The following is a 22,253-nucleotide window of genomic DNA, read 5'->3' as shown; positions in this document are numbered from 1 at the left end:
CTGAACTTCTGAAACTGTAATCAGCACCAAGTCAATGTTGTCCTTTCTAAGTGTTGCTGTGGTCACAGTGTCTCTTGCCAGCAGTAGAACAGTGACTAAGACACCCTGCCTCCAGCCTCCCGAGGATCCACCTAACACGGGTGTCTATGGCTGCCCCGGGTGCTGCTTTGTCTCTGGTCCAAGTCTATACAATTCAGCACAGTAGTGGGTTTCTGCCCACATCCCTTTCACACAGTGCGTTCCAGCAAGACCCCGCTGCGTGGAGTCCCTTGAACAAACATGCGTTTGTTTGTATTTGTGCTAAATGGGGCAAATTAGGAAGCCACTGTGCCCATGTGTCACGTTATGTTAAAATAACTCATCCGTCCTCTTTCAACTGAGGTGGCAGGGAACAGGTCTCACTCTTGTCAGGAGCCACACTGCCAAACACATATTCCTCCATCCATGTGTAAGTGCGGATGGTTCCTTGGGGATCTAGGAACAGCATACATGGAACCAGTTCCTAGTCCTCAGAGATCCCCGGGTCTAGTGAGGATTCCGGCAGATTGCACTCACGATCTAGGCCCTGTCGTCGTGGAAGTCTTCACAATTTGTGCAAATGAAAGACTCCTCATAAACCACTGTCTAAGCGTTCGTCTGGAACACTGTTCTGACTCATTTTTCCACTTAAACAACAAACATGGCAGTGACTAAGGCGGCCGGAGCCATGGCTTGAACGGCCCCAATTATGGATCCTGTGGTCTTTAGGAAATCATAGCTCTTTTGACTAATGGAAAAACCTGTTTCTGTACACTGAGAGAAAGTCGCATCCCAGGAACCCAAGTGAAATTAACAATGCCATTTAGTTAGATGTTTACAAACTTCTATATTGTCCTGATGATCAAGCCGTAGCCCATGTGCTGTGGCCCTGATGGCACCACATACTACATCTCAATGGCCTTCAACTGGCTGCCTCTGGTTGTTCACATGACGTCTCCTCTGCTTAGAAATTAAGGTGTTCCCAAACCCTCTGAGCCACAGGAGGCTTCTCCTCCCTGGTCTCCCATACCCCTCGAACCTGACAATGTGACCTTGTGGGGATGAGTGTTCAGAGGAAGCACCAGGGCTGTTACTTACTCTGGTGTTCCCAGCACCAAGCACCAAAGTCATAACAAGTGCACGTTAACTGAGTGGTAGTGAAACTCTAACTGAAAACTTGCTCAGAAGAATTTAAAACGGACATATTACTAGAGAGCAAACTTTATGCAAAGGCACAACTGGTCGCAATTCATCGCTGGCGAGTATCTCTAACATTCCAAAGTTTAAGTTCTGAGTGTTAAGTCTGCCATCAAATTTGCACTTGATCAGACCTATAGTCCGGCCTATGTCTGGCTGCCCTGGCTGCGGACAGGGTGGACTCACTTTATAGATGGACTGAAGTAAACTCCACAGCTGTTGTGCCAGTGTCCTCGTCAATGGCTTGCCTTTTAGATGATGAAGGAAAAAAACCTTAGAAGATTTTCATCCACTTAGTGTTATTTTTACATTGGTATATGAATGCTTCTACTGCTCTCAAACGACAGGCTCTCTTCAGGGGAGAACAAAAATAGAGAGAACATAGCTCAAGGCCACATTCCTATCCTTCACTTGCCCTCGGGGGGTAAAATCTTAACACATGGTCTTTGGAAACAAGAACTGAATTCCCCATAAATGCTAAAAACCCCCGCCAAGTCACAGAGTTTTGTCTCCACAGATGGTTCCTGGCAGTCAGGCTTGTGACAGGTGTGGCAGAATTAGATGTCCGATGTTTCATTGTGTGTCTGAGCTTCTTCCCCTTGTTACCCTGTGGCCCTGCAGACAACAGTTGGGCACTCTACTCAGGAGCCAACAGGAGGTTTAATACAAACAATATAGAGAGGTGTGGAACATAGGAGTTTAAGATTTAAATACTGGGTTCTAAGAGACTTAGGGTATAACATTTGTTAAAATCATGGAATTTTTTTTCCATCCCTGGATTAGGGAACTAGTCCATACCAAGAAGAAAAATTACTAGAACTAAGGTGAGAAAAAAAAGAAGAGGAAGGAGGAAAGAAAAGGAGAGAGGAAAGAAAAGTAAATGGAGAGAAGAAGGGGAGGGGAGGAGAGGAGAAAGAGGGTAAGGGAGGTGAGAGAAGGGGAGGGGGAAAGTGAACAGGGGAGGGAGGGGGAGACAGGTGAGGGGAGGAAAGGGAAGAGTAAGGGAGAGGAGGGCAAGGGGAGGGAGGGGAAGGCAGGACTGGACAAGACAGGAAGCTAGAGCCAGAAAAGAACAAACAAACATGGTCTAAGGGATTCTGCATCACAAGGGGCCCGTCCAGGCTATCTCAGATTGGATCTGCTGGAGAGGAAGACAGAGCATCCAGACAGGTCTAGGAAACAACCAGTCCACTTTTCCTTGTAGAGTTGATAAAAGTAAAAAGTCACCAGAGGCTTCCCATGTTTGTTGTTTCATCTGTTAAGATCCGAGGGAAAAACCAAACAACTGTTAAGTATCCAAAACTAAGGAAAGTGGGGCTGGAGAGAAGGCGAAGGGGTTACCACAGCTCTCTCGGGGACTCCAGGTTCGATCCCCACACAAAAGCTCAGCAACAGTCATAGGGGATCTGACACCTCCTCTTCTAGCTTTTTGGGGGCACCAGGCATCCCATGGTGCACAGACATATGTGCAAAAGAAGCATTCATATATAAAAATAAAATTTGGGGGGGGGGGAACCTGAGGAAAGTTAATGTTAACATAGAACTGGACACACAGATGGCAGAGAAACTGAGAAGCTCGGGGGGCAGATGCGTTCAGACATTTGCAGCAGAAGAAACAGCCCATCGCGGTCCCACACACTGGGACAAGGGGAAGAAAGGAAGTTACTGGAACTCAGAGGTCAAGGAAATCCAGGGAGTTGAAAGCTAGGAGGGCTGGTCAGAAGGAATTGGAGCATTTAGGAAGTGCAGGGACAGCAATTCAAAGGAGGAGGAAACCTGCCCTCCCTTCAGGGACCCGGCTAACAACTCAACTCTCAAATGCCTCACAGACAACTCAATTTGGGCTCTAGCTTAGCTTACCAGAGGTCAGTCACTCTGCAGCAAAGCGAGAAGAGACTGAGCATGCGTCTAAGGGCAAATGCACTCACGATGGGGGGGAGGGGCAGAATGTCTGGGGGGGCGGGGTTAATCTGTGACAGTGGCCCTGAGACGCTCTCACAGGGTCACCATACACTAGCAGGATCTAGAGGAGCCTGAGAAGTGGCTTGGAGATAGAATGAAGGAGATGCTTTAGAGATCTACCTGGACTTCAAACGTAGCATCAGATGGCCTTATGACATCAATTCCTGCATGTTCAGAAGACGCCACCGAGGAGGCCAAACACTCTCTGCACCACAGGGGACTGACTACATATAACTGTTCCACACCTCTACTTGCATATGACACTCCAAAGAAGGGCAGACCAAATGGGGGCTGGATCTAGGTGCGCTCAAGCAAAGAAAGAAAAGAACCAGGGCGGTGACTAGGTGCGTCCTTCGTCTGAAACAGCTGACTGCACGTGGGCGGGGGATGCCTGCCGCCCAGCCGGAAGCAGACCGGAAGCAGACCGCGTTAATGGATTCACCAGGGCTCAAGATGTGTGTAGGTTCTAGGGCTTGCTTCCCAGGGAAGGTCTCAGTCATGAGATTCAGCAAGCAGCTGGGGAGGAGCCCTTCAAGGAATCCGCACAGTCCTTCCTCACCCATCTCTCAGCACCTTCCTCCACAGGATGAGGAGATGAGGCGGTGCTGGGGGGGCAAAGCGGGCTTGATCTTGGAAGAGTCATCAACTGCTTTTGGGGAAAACTTGAACTTCAATCTCAAAGCGCTCACATAGTTTACAGAGTGAAATTCACAGGAGAAATATACTCTGCTGTTGTATTTCGTTACCACACAGACCAAATGTCTATGATAAAACAAATTTCAGACTATCGTGTAATACTTGGATCAGTCATACCTTTCTCCAAAATACTGGACCTTGCTAATTTTTTTTGTAAGACAAAGAAACATGACAATTTTACAAGTAACAGCATTTGTCACTCTTTTGGGGACAGTGTTCTTAAGTTTTCCACTTGGAATGTAATAACTTAAGAAAAACAGTGTTCTCTCCATTTTCTTGCAAACCAGAAGATGATGTTACAAAAAAAAAAATAAATAAATCATTGTACTGGTTTTTGTTTGTTTTGTTTTACCTCATTGGAGATGAGTGTTCCAGAAAGATCTATTGATATCAAGGATAACATGCTTGCAATATATTCAATTGCCAAGTCAGTCAGATGTTCACAATTTCGTAAATTCAAGTAGTGTAAATTAGGGCATCTGAAAGGAAAAGCCAGGAAGGGTTAACCTCAGTGCTCTCACACACTGACAGCACTTGACCTCTTCATGAAAATCTCTGGGGGGAGCAGATGGTGTGGAAGAAGGGATTCGTGCCTTTCCTCGACCTAATGTAAACTGACTGAGGTGCTTGCTTTGTTGGTATGGGGTCTTGGTCTGTACCTTAAGCTGGCCTGGAACTCACTATGTAGTTCCAGCGTGGCCTGGAACTCCTGGCTACCCTCTTGTCTCTGAAGTGCTGGGATTACAGATGTGAGCCATTACAGCTGGCTGGTATTCTGGCATTATGATAACCCAGAATAGCCCTCAGCAAAGCTTTATATAGGTTTTTAAGGCTTATTTAGGGACAGTATCCTTGAGCAGCGCAGAGAAGTCATACGTAGCTACATATCCGTATCGCCATTTCAGAAGTGGGGCTCTGGTGTAGACATTGCTTCTTCTTACCGCTCTGACAGTCTTATGACAGAGGTGTCGCCCAGCAGGGAGCAGTTAGCCAAGTTGAGCTCTCTTAGTTTCACACTGGCAGGACCGTCGAAAAATTGCCTCAGGCCGATATCGCCAATCCTGTAGAGACACATGGCCTCATAAACAAACGTGCAGACCGGCGGTGACATCCACTTCTACACCAAACATAGTCCAAAGTAGGAAGTATCCATGTATGCTATTGTGTCAGATTTTAGAAACAAATCTGATTGCATAGCTCTTAATATAATAGAAAATGGATAGATGATCACAAGATGTCATTAGTGTCCATTTGCTTATTTGGGTGGCATGATTATTAACAACAGGGAATGACTCTTTTTCAGTTTAAAATGTATTTTAGCTTATTCTCGGTTCCGCCAGGCTCCTCCCAGGGACCTAGCAATGGTTTACATCGTCATCTGCCACCATTGCCTGCCACTGCCAGGTGCTACCCCAGTTCCCTCCCTCCCTGCTCCCCTCCCCATCCCTCCCCCTTCCTTCCCCCCTTCCCTCCCCTCCTTCCCTTCCTTCCTCTGTCTGTCTCTGTCTCTGTCTCCCCCCCTCCCGTTCCTACATGTTCCTAGCCATCCTCTCCTTTCTGTCCTTCTCTGTCCCCTTTCTCTACCTGTACCCCTTCTCCAGACACTCACTCCCTTTCCTTTCCCCAAATGAACCCCCTTAAATCAGGTTTGTCCCATGGTGTGATTTCTCAGGGGGATACTCTGGCATGGGCCCACAAGGTACCCCCTCACCTGCCACATTATATACCATAACACTAAGGTAAAGACATTGTAGAAAGTTCCATAGCATTCAAGGTCCCCCTGTGGTCCCACTCACAACTGAGCTACTTCAGAGAGCCCCTCTCTCTGAAAAACAGCAAGAGCTGCTCTTCCCCTAACAACAGTCATATATGTCCATTTAAATATATTTCCAGTGCATACATTGTTAAGAATGGACCGAGCCAGCTGAACTGGTTTAGGGAGGTATACAATACAACAAAATTGTTTTCTCAAGTGAACTTTTAGGGGAGATCCTGTTTCCTGTCTTGAGCCTATGTATGCATAGTTGGATGTGTATATGATTAAAAACAAATGCATTGTGGGAAAGGACATGTGCAGAAGAAATGTGATCATGTAACTTAATCCGTCAATCAAAACAGAACACAGTAACGCTTGGACCTGACAGCCAGGCGCATCCTAGATGAGCAACAATTTTTGAATACCCTGGATGTTGTCTTACCTGACGCAATTTGTCAAGTTCAACACCGTCAATTGCTTCAAAACTGAAAGTGACTTGAGGCTGCTATCTGTCAGCCCCTTGCAGTCCACCATGTAAATGTGACTGATGCCTGGGTAGTTCCTGTCTACCGACTTAAAGCACGCGTCGGTGATCCTTTTGTTTCCTGTTGGGGGAGAAATACAAGGACTATATTTAAATGTCCTAGGAATAAAATTTAAAAATGACGATAAGTCACAGACCTTCGAATCGGATCTTTTTGAGGTCACAGGCAGAAAGAGCTTTGAAAGCACAGTCCGAGATGTGTGGGGAGCCAATAAAAACCACCGATGAAATACGAGGACACTTCTCAACCAAAACCTTCAGAAGAGGGCAGAAAGGAGAGAGGATTTACTGGAGGAAACATGGTGAGGGGGACATAGTCATCTCCCCACAGTACCTTCAGAAACAATCAGGCTAACTATTACACTTTCCCAATTTTAAAGCAACTAGGGGGTGTTTTCATATCTGATGAAATTAAATCACGTTTCCAGAGCATGGGCAAACATGAGGAAATGGAGTACTCAGTCAGTCGGTCGGCAGTTCGACATGGGCATCAGGTTTGAGCCAAGCAGACAGACCTGGGGCTGGGTTGCAGTCAGGTGAGAGAATTACCATTGTGTTCTGGTTTTGTCACCATGAAGTATTTAAGCATTCAAATGTTTTTAAAGACGCCTGCATGTGTGTATGTGTAAATATTTGAATGATTTCCTAGCTCCTAATCAATTCATAGAAAAGGTCAATTCACATTTTTCAGTAGCTTAGGCTATTAGAATGTGTGCCCGTATTAAGGAAGGGGAAGGCTCTTTCTCTCTGCCTACTTTCACACAGTTGTCCGTCAGCGTTGGCATGTCATTGATGGTCAGGTGCATGATTCCCGTGCAGCTGTTCGCAATGTTCCGGAAGCCTTGGACTGAGATCTGAATCACAGAGGAGAGAATCATGGGAAGGTTAATTAGCAGGCCTCTCACGAGAGACCAACACGGTGAGCACCAGATCACAGATGTGTGAAAGTTTCCTGTTTTAAGATTAAAACCATGGGCTGAAAAGTGCTTGCTGTCAAGCCAAATAGCCCAGGTTCAAAACCCAGAGCTCACATGGCAGAAGCTAGAACTGATTCCACCACTTAATACAAATGCAGCTACACGGTGTTCAGTCTTTTGTACCAAGCTGTTGTATTCCGAACTCAGCAAGACCCCTGTGGCTCATCCATTGCACGTGTGTACAGATGCGTGCGCACACACACATACATACACACACACTCGTGCACACACACACACCAAGTAATAAATAAATAAATAAATAAATGTAATTTTTAAATAAATAAAACTGAATTAAAACCATAAAATAGGACTGGCATGACAGGAAGAATCCAGTCCTGATTGTTTTTGTAATTAATTCATGTCCCGATGAAGTAAAACTCACATGAAACAGACATGAACCATTTAAATAACTATTCAATGTTTCATAGTCACCACCTGTGTCTAGTTCTAGAACACCTTCATAAGCCAAATGGAAACCATGAGAAACCGGGCGCCTGATCACCACAAGCCCCTCCCCTTGGCTGGGAGGCATCACTAACCTGTTTCCTGCCTCTTTGGGACAACTCGTGTGCAGTATTTAATGCAAATACAACTATGCCTTTTGTACATAGCTAATGTTTGTTAGCATTTTGTGTATGCACTGTATTAGTCGGGTTCTTCAGAGTAACAGAAGTGACAGAATGAATACATATACATATATATTCATATATATGAAGATGAATTCACATTCATGATATACATATAATCCCATATATATATATATATATATATATATATATATATATATATATATATAGGATTAATTAGAATGGCTTACAGTCTGTGGCCCAGCTAATCCAAACAATGGCTCTCTACCAACAGAAAGTCCAAGAAGCCAGTAGTTGTTCGGTGCACAAGGCTGGATGTCTCCCCTGGTCTTCAGTGTACACTGGAATCTTGAAGACGTGGGTTCTAATGCCAGTGAAAGAAGGGACTTGCCAGCAAGATAAAGCTCCCTTCCTCCATGTCCTTCACACAGGCAAGGATGGACCTTCCCACCTCAAAATAGCTGAATTAAAAGTAAATCTTCCCACCTCAAAAGATCCAGATCTAGGATGGGCCTTCCCACTTCAAGTCCCTCACAAGTCTTCACAGCCTCTTAGGTTTCCATTAATTCGGATGTAGTCAAGTCGGCGCGTAAACCAGCCATTTCTTACACCCAGCCTGAGGCACCTGGAGGTACTCAGTTGCTTTCCGTGGCTTTGTTCCCTTAATGTCCTGACTTTCCAATGTGCTGCACGTTTGTATGTTGTTTCCTCCTTCCCACAGTTGGAATGCTACCACTCTGAACATCCTTCAGTCTGTTGGCACGAGGATCGATCGGTTTTTAGCTCTCTGCAGTGGGACAGAGGACTTGCTAAATGATACAGTGCGTCCGAGATTCACTTTTGAAGGAAAGGCAAAGCTGTCGTTTTTGCAGTCACACGCATTTTTCGTTCTCCTCTATCCTCTACAATTCTATTCGAAGGTTCCAGTTCTCCTCCCTATCTTTGCAATATGTACTTTCTATCTTTCCAAATTTCCAACGTTTCCAAGTACAGAGCGGAGAGGTGGGTCTGTAGTTGAAATCGCTGGCTGTGCTGGCAGAGGGCCTGGGTTCGAGTCTCAGCACCCACGTGGTAGCTCACAACTGTCTGGAAGCCCAGTTCCAGAGGACCCAGTGCCCTGTTCAGATGTCCAAGGACACCAGGCCGACATACACGGAGGCAGAACACTCATCATAAATAAAAAATAATGAATATATATTTTAGAGACAGCCGAGTAGGCCTGGAGGGACGCACCTGTGTGCATGTCCTCTATGATCAGAGGTACTGTGTACCATTTCCTGTGCTAAGAAACCATTTCCCTGTCTTCTCTGGGGAAGAAAAATTCATGTCTTGCCTACACTTATAAATTGGGCCGTCTTTTGGTTCTTGTTGAATTATTAAACAAATAAACAATCCTGGATCCTAGACTCAATACATAAATGGAGCTATTTTTACCAGTCTGTCAGTTTTCTTTACATTAAAAAAGATTATTTTATGGGTGAAAAATTTTAGTTCTAATGAAATCCAATTCGTCTATTTTTTCCTCATTATTCAGGTTTTGTTGTCCCATTTCAGAACTCATTACCAGATCCAAAAATCAAGCAGAATGCCCTGAGTATACGTCCATGTTCTATAGAGTCACGACCTATATTTAGGTCATTCTGGGATTAGTATGAAGTGGGGTCCATCATCTCTGGCGTGTAGACACAGTTACTACAGCGCCAGGGGGTAAAAGGAACATCCCTTCCTCCATCGAATGGTCCTGGAGCCCCTGTCAAACCTCAGCTGACCAGGGTTGGGAGAAATGGCTCTACAGTTGCTCTGTATTTTGATTTGTTACCTCTTGTCTTCAAGGCTCTGGAAACTTGGCCCCAGGGCTGGTCCCACCAGCCAAGACAGCATCCAGACACCATGACTAGCCATCACCCCCTTAACAGAGGCCTATGTAAGTTAGGGAGCTCTGTACATACATACATACACACACACACACACACACACACACACACACACACACACACACACAAACACACCTGTCAATCATCAATTGGTCATAAATAGATGGACTTTGGGGCCATCCGTTTTACTGGCCTATATCTATTTTTATGGTAATACGTAGCTTTGTAGCACGGTTTTCTTTTCAATTGTCATAAAATCTACATTGTTGGAAGCAACAGTGGTAAAGGCTGTTCAAAATAATGACTATGTGATAAATTACCTTAGAGTAATTAGTTCTTTAGGATGGGGAGCACTTGGTGTTCAGCAGTATCGGTGAGAAACTGAGGACGTCAGGACAGACGGATGCCTGTGACATGCCATTTCAACGGTAGCATGGCACAGAAAGTGGGAGTCACATCTACAACAGACTTCTTCTGAGACCTTCAGACTGGTCACACAGAGGACTCCCAGGGTTCTGTCACCAGAGCCTCACAAGCTGGCAGAGGACTAGCCAACACCTACAGAACTGAAAGCCACACCCTCAAAACAGCGAGAGCTCACTTCAGATGTCCCTTCTTCAGGAAGAGCCTGTGCCCTTAACTAGGCCAGGTTCCCCTTATACACACACAACACCATGTAACAACATCTTAAACTAGCTCATGATTAGCTGTCGGAGTAATTCTGCTCAGTTTCTAGCAGTCCACCACCCATGGCATCAGGTAACTAGGTAATCAACAAGTAATATTATATGACCAGACATGCAGATATCTATTATATGACCGGACATGCAGATATCTATTATATGACCGGACATGCAGATATCTATTATATGACAGGACATTCAGATATCTATTATATGACTGGACATGCAGATATCTATTATATGACCAGACATGCAGATGTCTATTATATGACCGGACATGCAGACATCTATTATATGACCAGACATGCAGATATCTATTATATGACCAGACATGCAGACATCTATTATATGACCAGACATGCAGATATCTATTATATGACCAGACATGCAGACATCTATTATATGACCAGACATGCAGATATCTATTATATGACCAGACATGCAGACATCTATCATATGACCGGACATGCAGATATCTATTATATGACCAGACATGCAGACATCTATTATATGACCAGACATGCAGACATCTATCATATGACCGGACATGCAGATATCCATTATATGACCGGACATGCAAATATCTATTATATGATCGGACATACAGATATCTATTATATGACCAGACATGCAGATATCTATTATATGACCAGACATGCAGATATCCATTATATGACCGGACATGCAGATATCTATTATATGACCAGACATGCAGATATTTGAATGAATTCAGCAAATCCTCTTTGATACATGCTCCTAATCTGCAAATTTCTACAACACTGAATCCAGGGCTGGATGCACTGCTAAAGCTGTGACTTTGGATGTGAGTGCATTGGGATAATCTGAGTAGCTTTTCTCACGGAGCCCAGGGTAGCCTTGAACCTACTTTATAGCTGATGATTTTGACCGTGTGATCCTGTAACACCCCCATCCTAGGTGCTAGGATTCCATGCATGTCCACCATGCCCAGTTTGTACACTACTGGGGACTCAACCTGGAGCTTTGAGGATATTAGGTTGGCACTCTCCCAACTGAGCTACATCCTCAGAAACAGAATCTAGAAATAGAATATTCTAAGGTCTGAAAAATATACGTATCATGCATGGGTCAGGTATTCTTCCTGAACAAAATTATCCTAAGGAAATAGAGTCACGTGCTGAAATTTCTGTATATACAAGGATATAGTTGTGTATGATACATTCAGAGAAATGTGTTGATAGGTTAGCTTGCCGGAGTGTGGGCATCAGAGAGCGTTTTTACACAAACTAGAATCGCTACAACATGAGTGGGCAATATAACATTGTAAGATCACCATCCTCCATGCAGTCTCCTGCTGTCTAAAGCATGTGGCTGTATTTATTACCGATTATATAACAGTGAAGAACCAACACGAAACTAAAAGATTAGTAATCACAATGATTAACTGAAATAGTACCTCAGAATATTAACATAAAGAATACATTAGAGGCAGCAGCTCTCTGCTCCCAGACCCGGTGAGAGAGAGACCCAACCGCCTGGTCAGGTGGGCACTCCTGAGGCTGCAGAGCGGAAGAGACCACCAACACTGCTCACCCCTGCCCACATCCCTGGCCCAAGAGGAAACTGTATAAGGCCTCTGGGCTCCCGTGGGGGAGGGCCCAGGATCGGCAGGACCCCTGCGCCTGAGACACCGCCGGACCCTGAAGGAAACAGACCGGATAAACAGTTCTCTGCACCCAAATCCCGTGGGAGGGAGAGCTAAACCTTCAGAGAGGCAGACAGGCCTGGGAAACCAGAAGAGTCTGCTCCCTGCACACACATCTCGGACGCCAGAGGAAAAAGCCAAAGACCATCTGGAACCCTGGTGCACTGAAGCTCCCGGAAGGGGCGGCACAGGTCTTCCTGGTTGCTGCCGCTGCAGAGAGCCCCTGGACAGCACCCCACGAGCAAACCTGAGCCTCGGGACCACAGGTAAGACCAAATTTTCTGCTGCAAGAAAGCTGCCTGGTGAACTCAAGACACAGGCCCACGGGAACAGCTGAAGACCTGTAGAGAGGAAAAACTACACGCCCGAAAGCAGAACACTCTGTCCCCATAACTGACTGAAAGAGAGGAAAAGAGGTCTACAGCACTCCTGACACACAGGCTTATAGGACAGTCTAGCCACTGTCAGAAATAGCAAAACAAAGTAACACTAGAGATAATCTGATGGCGAGAGGCAAGCGCAGGAACCCAAGCAACAGAAACCAAGACTACATGCCATCATCGGAGCCCAATTCTCCCACCAAAACAAACATGGAATATCCAAACACACCAGAAAAGCAAGATCTAGTTTCAAAATCATATTTGATCATGATGCTGGAGGACTTCAAGAAAGACTTGAACACACTTAGGGAAGCACAGGAAAACATTAATAAACAAGTAAAAGCCTACAGAGAGGAATCGCAAAAATCCCTGAAAGAATTCCAGGAAAACACAATCAAACAGTTGAAGGAATTAAAAATGGAAATAGAAGCAATCAAGAAAGAACACATGGAAACAACCCTGGATATAGAAAACCAAAAGAAGAGACAAGGAGCTGTAGATACAAGCTTCACCAACAGAATACAAGAGATGGAAGAGAGAATCTCAGGAGCAGAAGATTCCATAGAAATCATTGACTCAACTGTCAAAGATAATGTAAAGCGGAAAAAGCTACTGGTCCAAAACATACAGGAAATCCAGGACTCAATGAAAAGATCAAACCTAAGGATAATAGGTATAGAAGAGAGTGAAGACTCCCAGCTCAAAGGACCAGTAAATATCTTCAACAAAATCATAGAAGAAAACTTCCCTAACCTAAAAAAAGAGATACCCATAGACATACAAGAAGCCTACAGAACTCCAAATAGATTGGACCAGAAAAGAAACACCTCCCGTCACATAATTGTCAAAACACCAAACGCACAAAATAAAGAAAGAATATTAAAAGCAGTAAGGGAAAAAGGTCAAGTAACATATAAAGGGAGACCTATCAGAATCACACCAGACTTCTCGCCAGAAACTATGAAGGCCAGAAGATCCTGGACTGATGTTATACAGACCCTAAGAGAACACAAATGCCAGCCCAGATTACTGTATCCAGCAAAACTCTCAATTAACATTGATGGAGAAACCAAGATATTCCATGACAAAACCAAATTTACACAATATCTTTCTACAAATCCAGCACTACAAAGGATAATAAATGGTAAAGCCCAACATAAGGAGGCAAGCTATACCCTAGAAGAAGCAAGAAACTAATCGTCTTGGCAACAAAACAAAGAGAATGAAAGCACACAAACATAACCTCACATCCAAATATGAATATAACGGGAAGCAATAATCACTATTCCTTAATATCTCTCAATATCAATGGCCTCAACTCCCCAATAAAAAGACATAGATTAACAAACTGGATACGCAACGAGGACCCTGCATTCTGCTGCCTACAGGAAACACACCTCAGAGACAAAGACAGACACTACCTCAGAGTGAAAGGCTGGAAAACAACTTTCCAAGCAAATGGTCAGAAGAAGCAAGCTGGAGTAGCCATTCTAATATCAAATAAAATCAATTTCCAACTAAAAGTCATCAAAAAAGATAAGGAAGGACACTTCATATTCATCAAAGGAAAAATCAACCAAGATGAACTCTCAATCCTAAATATCTATGCCCCAAATAAAAGGGCACCTACATACGTAAAAGAAACCTTACTAAAGCTCAAAACACACATTGCACCTCACACAATAATAGTGGGAGATTTCAACACCCCACTCTCATCAATGGACAGATCATGGAAACAGAAATTAAACAGTGATGTAGACAGACTAAGAGAAGTCATGAGCCAAATGGACTTAACGGATATTTATAGAACATTCTATCCTAAAGCAAAAGGATATACCTTCTTCTCAGCTCCTCATGGTACTTTCTCCAAAATTGACCATATAATTGGTCAAAAAACGGGCCTCAACAGGTACAGAAAGATAGAAATAATCCCATGCGTGCTATCGGACCACCACGGCCTAAAACTGGTCTTCAATAACAATAAGGGAAGAATGCCCACATATACGTGGAAATTGAACAATGCTCTACTCAATGATAACCTGGTCAAGGAAGAAATAAAGAAAGAAATTAAAAACTTTTTAGAATTTAATGAAAATGAAGATACAACATACTCAAACTTATGGGACACAATGAAAGCTGTGCTAAGAGGAAAACTCATAGCGCTGAGTGCCTGCAGAAAGAAACAGGAAAGAGCATATGTCAGCAGCTTGACAGCACACCTAAAAGCTCTAGAACAAAAAGAAGCAAATACACCCAGGAGGAGTAGAAGGCAGGAAATAATCAAACTCAGAGCTGAAATCAACCAAGTAGAAACAAAAAGGACCATAGAAAGAATCAACAGAACCAAAAGTTGGTTCTTTGAGAAAATCAACAAGATAGATAAACCCTTAGCCAGACTAACGAGAGGACACAGAGAGTGTGTCCAAATTAACAAAATCAGAAATGAAAAGGGAGACATAACTACAGATTCGGAGGAAATTCAAAAAATCATCAGATCTTACTATAAAAACCTATATTCAACAAAATTTGAAAATCTTCAGGAAATGGACAATTTCCTAGACAGATACCAGGTATCGAAGTTAAATCAGGAACAGATAAACCAGTTAAACAACCCCATAACTCCTAAGGAAATAGAAGCAGTCATTAAAGGTCTCCCAACCAAAAAGAGCCCAAGTCCAGACGGGTTTAGTGCAGAATTCTATCAAACCTTCATAGAAGACCTCATACCAATATTATCCAAACTATTCCACAAAATTGAAACAGATGGAGCCCTACCGAATTCCTTCTACGAAGCCACAATTACTCTTATACCTAAACCACACAAAGACACAACAAAGAAAGAGAACTTCAGACCAATTTCCCTTATGAATATCGACGCAAAAATACTCAATAAAATTCTGGCAAACCAAATTCAAGAGCACATCAAAACAATCATCCACCATGATCAAGTAGGCTTCATCCCAGGCATGCAGGGATGGTTTAATATACGGAAAACCATCAACGTGATCCATTATATAAACAAACTGAAAGAACAGAACCACATGATCATTTCATTAGATGCTGAGAAAGCATTTGACAAAATTCAACACCCCTTCATGATAAAAGTCCTGGAAAGAATAGGAATTCAAGGCCCATACCTAAACATAGTAAAAGCCATATACAGCAAACCAGTTGCTAACATTAAACTAAATGGAGAGAAACTTGAAGCAATCCCACTAAAATCAGGGACTAGACAAGGCTGCCCACTCTCTCCCTACTTATTCAATATAGTTCTTGAAGTTCTAGCCAGAGCAATCAGACAACAAAAGGAGATCAAAGGGATACAGATCGGAAAAGAAGAGGTCAAAATATCACTATTTGCAGATGACATGATAGTATATTTAAGTGATCCCAAAAGTTCCAGCAGAGAACTACTAAAGCTGATAAACAACTTCAGCAAAGTGGCTGGGTATAAAATTAACTCAAATAAATCAGTTGCCTTCCTCTATACAAAAGAGAAACAAGCCGAGAAAGAAATTAGGGAAACGACACCCTTCATAATAGACCCAAATAATATAAAGTACCTCGGTGTGACTTTAACCAAGCAAGTAAAAGATCTGTACAATAAGAACTTCAAGACACTGAGGAAAGAAATTGAAGAAGACCTCAGAAGATGGAAAGATCTCCCATGCTCATGGATTGGCAGGATTAATATGGTAAAAATGGCCATTTTACCAAAAGCAATCTACAGATTCAATGCAATCCCCATCAAAATACCAATCCAATTCTTCAAAGAGTTAGACAGAACAATTTGCAAATTCATCTGGAATAACAAAAAACCCAGGATAGCTAAAGCTATCCTCAACAATAAAAGGACTTCAGGGGGAATCACTATCCCTGAACTCAAGCAGTATTACAGAGCAATAGTGATAAAAACTGCATGGTATTGGTACAGAGACAGACAGATAGACCAATGGAATAGAATTGAAGACCCAGAAATGAACACACACACCTATGGTCACTTGATTTTTGACAAAGGAGCCAAAACCATCCAATGGAAAAAAGATAGCATTTTCAGCAAATGGTGCTGGTTCAACTGGAGGGCAACATGTAGAAGAATGCAGATCGATCCATCCTTATCACCCTGTACAAAGCTTAAGTCCAAGTGGATCAAGGACCTCCACATCAAACCAGACACACTCAAACTAATAGAAGAAAAACTAGGGAAGCATCTGGAACACATGGGCACTGGAAAAAATTTCCTGAACAAAACACCAATGGCTTATGCTCTAAGATCAAGAATCGACAAATGGGATCTCATAAAACTGCAAAGCTTCTGTAAGGCAAAGGACACTGTGGTTAGGACAAAACGGCAACCAACAGATTGGGAAAAGATCTTTACCAATCCTACAACAGATAGAGGCCTTATTTCCAAAATATACAAAGAACTCAAGAAGTTAGACCGCAGGGAAACAAATAACCCTATTAAAAAATGGGGTTCAGAGCTAAACAAAGAATTCACAGCTGAGGAATGCCGAATGGCTGAGAAACACCTAAAGAAATGTTCAACATCTTTAGTCATAAGGGAAATGCAAATCAAAACAACCCTGAGATTTCACCTCACACCAGTGCGATTGGCTAAGATCAAAAACTCAGGTGACAGCAGATGCTGGCGAGGATGTGGAGAAAGAGGAACACTCCTCCATTGTTGGTGGGATTGCAGACTGGTAAAACCATTCTGGAAATCAGTCTGGAGGTTCCTCAGAAAATTGGACATTGAACTGCCTGAGGATCCAGCTATACCTCTCTTGGGCATATACCCAAAAGATGCCTCAACATATAAAAGAGACACGTGCTCCACTATGTTCATCGCAGCCTTATTTATAATAGCCAGAAAATGGAAAGAACCCAGATGCCCTTCAACAGAGGAATGGATACAGAAAATGTGGTACATCTACACAATGGAATATTACTCAGCTATCAAAAACAACGAGTTTATGAAATTCGTAGGCAAATGGTTGGAACTGGAAAACATCATCCTGAGTGAGCTAACCCAATCACAGAAAGACATACATGGTATGCACTCATTGATAAGTGGCTATTAGCCCAAATGCTTGAATTACCCTAGATCCCTAGAACAAACGAAACTCAAGACGGATGATCAAAATGTGAATGCTTCACTCCTTCTTTAAATGAGGAAAAAGAATACCCTTGGCAGGGAAGGGAGAGGCAAAGATTAAAACAGAGACTGAAGGAACACCCATTCAGAGCCTGCCCCACATGTGGCCCATACATATACAGCCACCCAATTAGACAAGATGGATGAAGCAAAGAAGTGCAGACTGACAGGAGCCGGATGTAGATCGCTCCTGAGAGACACAGCCAGAATACAGCAAATATAGAGGCGAATGCCAGCAGCAAACCACTGAACTGAGAATAGGTCCCCTATTGAAGGAATCAGAGAAAGAACCGGAAGAGCTTGAAGGGGCTCGAGACCCCAAAAGTACAACAATGCCAAGCAACCAGAGCTTCCAGGGACTAAGCCACTACCTAAAGACTATACATGGACTGACCCTGGACTCTGACCTCATAGGTAGCAATGAATATCCTAGTAAGAGCACCAGTGGAAGGGGAAGCCCTGGGTCCTGCTAAGACTGAACCCCCAGTGAACTAGTCTATGGGGGGAGGGCGGCAATGGGGGGAGGGTTGGGAGGGGAACACCCATAAGGAAGGGGAGGGGGGAGGGGGATGTTTGCCCGGAAACCGGGAAAGGGAATAACACTCGAAATGTATATAAGAAATACTCAAGTTAATAAAAAATTATAAGCCCGTGGGAAAAAAAAAAAAAAGAATACATTAGAAAAATAACCAAGATGATGGAATAGTTCAAAAGGCTGGCTACGTAAAACTTTCCTTTTGAAAACACTGTCCACAGGTGTGGTGGTTTGAATAAGTGTGGCCCCCATAGATTCATGTGTTTGATTGCTTGACCACAAGCAGTGGTACCATTATGAGATGTTGAGGCTCTGGAGCCTGGGGATTTCCCTGGCCTGGCTAGGTGTGTGGGTTGGGGTGAAGGGAGAGACCTCGAGTAGGGAAGGGGCACTGCTTCTGCTGCCCCCAATGCTGGTCCTTTCCACTGCTGCTTAAGTTGCTCGGGCCAGGCTAAGCCAGCGGGAGACTGACGGCAAGGGATGCAGGGGGTGCAGGGGAGCTTCTGGTGGTGATTTCGGGAGAGCAGATCTCTTCCCCAAGAGGCGGTGTTAGAGCTCTTAGGATAGAAGCTCTCAGACAATGGAATAATTCCTGCACACTTTGAATCCTGAACAAGATATTTGGGGGCGAGGTCCTGCTTCTATGATTGATCTGCCTTGAGCCTATGTAACTTGTGGTCACATCCTTAACCTGTGGAGGAGGGGCTTGGGGCATTGCCCTATGTGACTGGTCTGTCTCAAACCTCTCTACAGGCATCGGTGGGGGCTGCAGCTATGTGAGGCCTTAATCTCCTGGGAGGCTGGGAATATGCTGTCCCTTTTAGAGTCTCCGGGGATTCGACCTATCTGGACGGGGAATCAGGGTACCTTTCACAGGCCACCGCCCCACAAGGTGTGGCCTTGTTGGAGAAAGTATGTCATTGTGAGTGTGGGCTCTGAGGTTATATATGCTCAAGCTCCACACAGTGTGACACACAGTCCCCTTCAACTGCCTCCAGATCAAGATGTAGAACTCTCGGCTCCTCCAGCACCAGGCCTACCTGCCTGGATGCTGCTATGCTCCCACCATGATGATAACGGACTGAACCTCTGAACCTGTAAGCCAGCCCCAACTAAATGGTTTCTTTTATAAGAGTTTCCTTGGTCGTGGTGTCTCTTCACAACATTGGAAACCAAACTGAGACAACGGGGAAGCAGTTTCAGTGTGTCACCTGGGAGCTTGCCAGAAGTGTAGGTCCACTTGGAACTAAAGCTGAGCAAATTCCAGAATCTGCAGGTCGCTCGTAAGTGCGCTCGTTATTGCTGGAGAAACGTGTATGTGAAAATGCACTAGTGTTCTTCAGAGAAACCAAGCACATATCTAAACCTCTGAAGAGAAAGACATTAACTTTAAGAAATCAGATCATGTCTGGTGCGGGGCACACGCCTTTAATCCCAGCACTCAGGAGGCAGAGGCAGGTAGCTCTCTGTAAGTTCAGGGCCAGCCTGGTTCACATAGTGAGTTCTAGGAAAGCCATGGAGGGGCTGTGCATATAAAGTGATCCAGTTTTTTTGTTGTTGTATTTTGTTTTTAAGGAAAATAAATCAGATCGCTGGATTCTAAGGGCTGGCTAGTCTGAAATCTATAAACCAAAGCCAGGAAGCTGAAATTCCAGAAGAGTAGATATTGTGATTTTGAATCAAAAATTCAAGCAAGCTCTCTGTGTTACAGTCTTAAGGCAGAATTTCATTTTGCTGGGGCAAAACTCTGTCTTCTCTTGAGGCTGACTTCACCGTCCGAGACTCACCCACGTCATGAAAGGCAGCCCATGTATAAAGCAAAGCGGTGTAAATACTAGGGAGGGTTCTGCCTCTCTGATGCCTTAAACACGGTAAGATGCATTTGGAGGTGGGAGTGATGGTCTCGGCTCCAGTAGCAAGAATCAGCTTAGTAGATAAAGAGGGGAGGAGAGCCATAAGAAAGGAGGAGACATTTTTGTATTGTTGCCATGGATTTCTGAGGGAATTTTTCATGACTTCTTCCAGAAAAAGTCCAGGGAGATGAATGAACGGGTAAACACAGGTAAGGAAGAATGATTCAGGGCTTGTGGTCAGCAAGGCTGGGCTCCCCAGCCCCACCCCTCCCTCACAACAGCAGTGGCTATAGAAGTGCTTGGCGTACACAGTGCCGGGCCATGTACCACCGGTCACAGTTTGGCCCCTTATTATTCTTCTAGACTCAAGGACTAGAGGCGGATGGACCTTGAGATTCCCCATGGTGTATTCCTCACAGGCAAACATAAAAAAGGCGTGGTGATGGGTGGTGGTGTTGAGAGATGGATTCCTTACCCATTCCCTCAACTGTCTCTTAACTCTGAGCAGTGTCTGGTCCTGGCTGGATGAGCCGAGCCAGAGGAGCAAGTGAATGAAAGTTCTTCAGTCGGCTGTCAGTGCCTGGTCCAGAGTCCACCTCTTCCGTTAACCCCACGGGCGACAACTGCTGTTTTTAACAGTTCTGACTTCGCTCCCTCTCTCCCGGATCCTGGCACTGTTATCTCAAGAAATGGCTTCTACAGAACAAATAAACAACTGTTCTTCCTCTTGTCTTGAAAATACATCCACGGCAAGAGTTCCTGAAAAGGGAGGAAGGGTGACTTATCCAGCAGCCCAGCTGGGGGACTCCTTGAACTACAGCCAGAAGCTCGGCGCTCCGACCCAAGGATTAGTCTCTGGAGAATGGAGAGGAACCTCTGGGTCTGGGGAGAAGGTCTCAGCTTTGTCCTGGCACCAGGCACTTAGTTTTCCACCAAGTTTATATTACGCTAGCCAGAGAGATGTTTGGCAATGTTTTATGGCTCAAATATTTCTGCCAGCATCTTTTTAGGCCAAGCAATTAGTAGTTGCTTTCTCTTTGCCGAAGTAATGGTGTATAAATCTGAAACTGGAATATGTTTCCTTAAAGTAAGGAGAAAGAAGATAACTACCACGTTCAAATCGGGGGTTTCCTCGAGATTGGTGACTGCGTATTCTGCATTATGACTGAAGATCCGACCTCCGCTTCCTTGTGAGGTGGCGTGGCTCTCCTTTGCCGCGTAGGAAGTTGGGGAAGTGGCCTCACCAGTGTGCTCCAGCTCGTGTCCTAACAGAGAGCCATGGCTATTGACAGGGAGGAGAGTCTTCCCAGCTGCTAATGGAGCAGACCGTACGCACAGCAAGGCAGCCGTGTGTGGAGAAAGAGTAGCCGTGACCCAAGATCCCATCTTTCCCTCACTCCAAGACGGAGAAGCCCGTGCGTGATGGCTGGGTAAAGGCAGCGCTGACCACACTGATGACCTCTGACCAAAGCCCACTGTCCATTCTGCTTCTATAACTTCATCTCTGGATCAGTCTGCTCAGTTTTGTTTTGTTCTGTTTTTGAGACAGGGTTCCTCTGTGTAGCAGAGCCCTGGCTGTCCTGGACTAGCTTTGTAGACAAGGATGGCCTTGAACTCATAGATATCCCTCTGCCTCTCTCTGCCCCTCTGCCCCTCTGCCCCTGCCTCCCGAGTACTGGAACTAAAGGTGTGTGCCACCATGCATGGCTGGAAAATTGTTGGTAAGACTTACATTTTCAGTAATTCTATAAGCTTACTATTAAACATAAATATTTAAAATATATTAAATTTATCATTATAAAGTATATTAAATACAAAGGTAATATATCCTCAAACCCATCACTCCTTGTTGGTTTTGCTAGATGTTGCCATTGTCTATGCTTATACAGATATTTGTGTCCCTCACAATATCATATAATGGTGAGCTGCTGCATTTCTCTCCCCATCTCCCTTCCCAGTACTCTCCCATTGGCAACTGAAGACAGGTTACTGCGAGAATATTTACAGCACAGAATTCAGCAACTATGAACAAGCATAGTGTTCCCCATCTGTGATGATTTCATTGAGAATGGTCCCATTGGCTCATGTCTTTGAAGACTTGGTCCTTAGTTGCTGGAACTTTTTGGGAAGGATTGGGAGGCGTGGCCTTGTTTCACAATGTGTCACTGGGGACGGGCTTTGGGGTTTCAAAACATTTGAACAATTCCCAGTGTTTCCTCTCCTTGCCTCCCGCTTATGGACTGAGATATAAGCTCTCGCCTTTTCCTGTAACCAAACCTTTGCTCGGCCATCATGGATTCTGACTCTCTGAAACCATAAGCCCAATTAAATCTTTTCTTTTATAAATTG

The 22,253-nt window shown here is 44.3% G+C and overlaps 1 protein-coding gene and 1 non-coding gene across 7 annotated transcripts in view; both read right to left on the bottom strand.

Annotated features, from left to right (window-relative positions):
* The window catches only part of Fbxl13 (F-box and leucine-rich repeat protein 13), a 198,460-nt gene that overhangs the window by 47,768 nt on the left and 128,439 nt on the right, over nt 1–22,253 (bottom strand). For 5 of the 6 annotated variants that reach the window (XM_039106881.2, XM_039106883.2, XM_039106882.2 and 2 more), the window contains exons 13-17: nt 6,929–7,027; nt 6,311–6,428; nt 6,072–6,234; nt 4,815–4,934; nt 4,226–4,352 (exon numbers count right to left, since the gene is read on the bottom strand). In XM_039106881.2, coding sequence (XP_038962809.1) covers nt 4,226–4,352; nt 4,815–4,934; nt 6,072–6,234; nt 6,311–6,428; nt 6,929–7,027 — 627 coding nt within the window. Of the gene's footprint in view, nt 1–1,227; nt 1,464–4,225; nt 4,353–4,814; nt 4,935–6,071; nt 6,235–6,310; nt 6,429–6,928; nt 7,028–22,253 lie in introns of those variants that run through there. The other variant, NM_001103355.1, reaches the window with a different exon arrangement.
* On the bottom strand, nt 9,613–9,698 carry LOC120102739 (small nucleolar RNA SNORD86). Its single transcript, XR_005504330.1, has one exon. It is a non-coding gene; the product is annotated as a small nucleolar RNA SNORD86 (small nucleolar RNA).

This window comes from Rattus norvegicus, chromosome 4 (genome assembly GCF_036323735.1).
Source record: "Rattus norvegicus strain BN/NHsdMcwi chromosome 4, GRCr8, whole genome shotgun sequence".
Taxonomy (NCBI): domain Eukaryota; kingdom Metazoa; phylum Chordata; class Mammalia; order Rodentia; family Muridae; genus Rattus; species Rattus norvegicus.
Note: the sequence above shows the minus strand (reverse complement) of the source record. Positions and strands in the feature narration are given on the sequence as shown.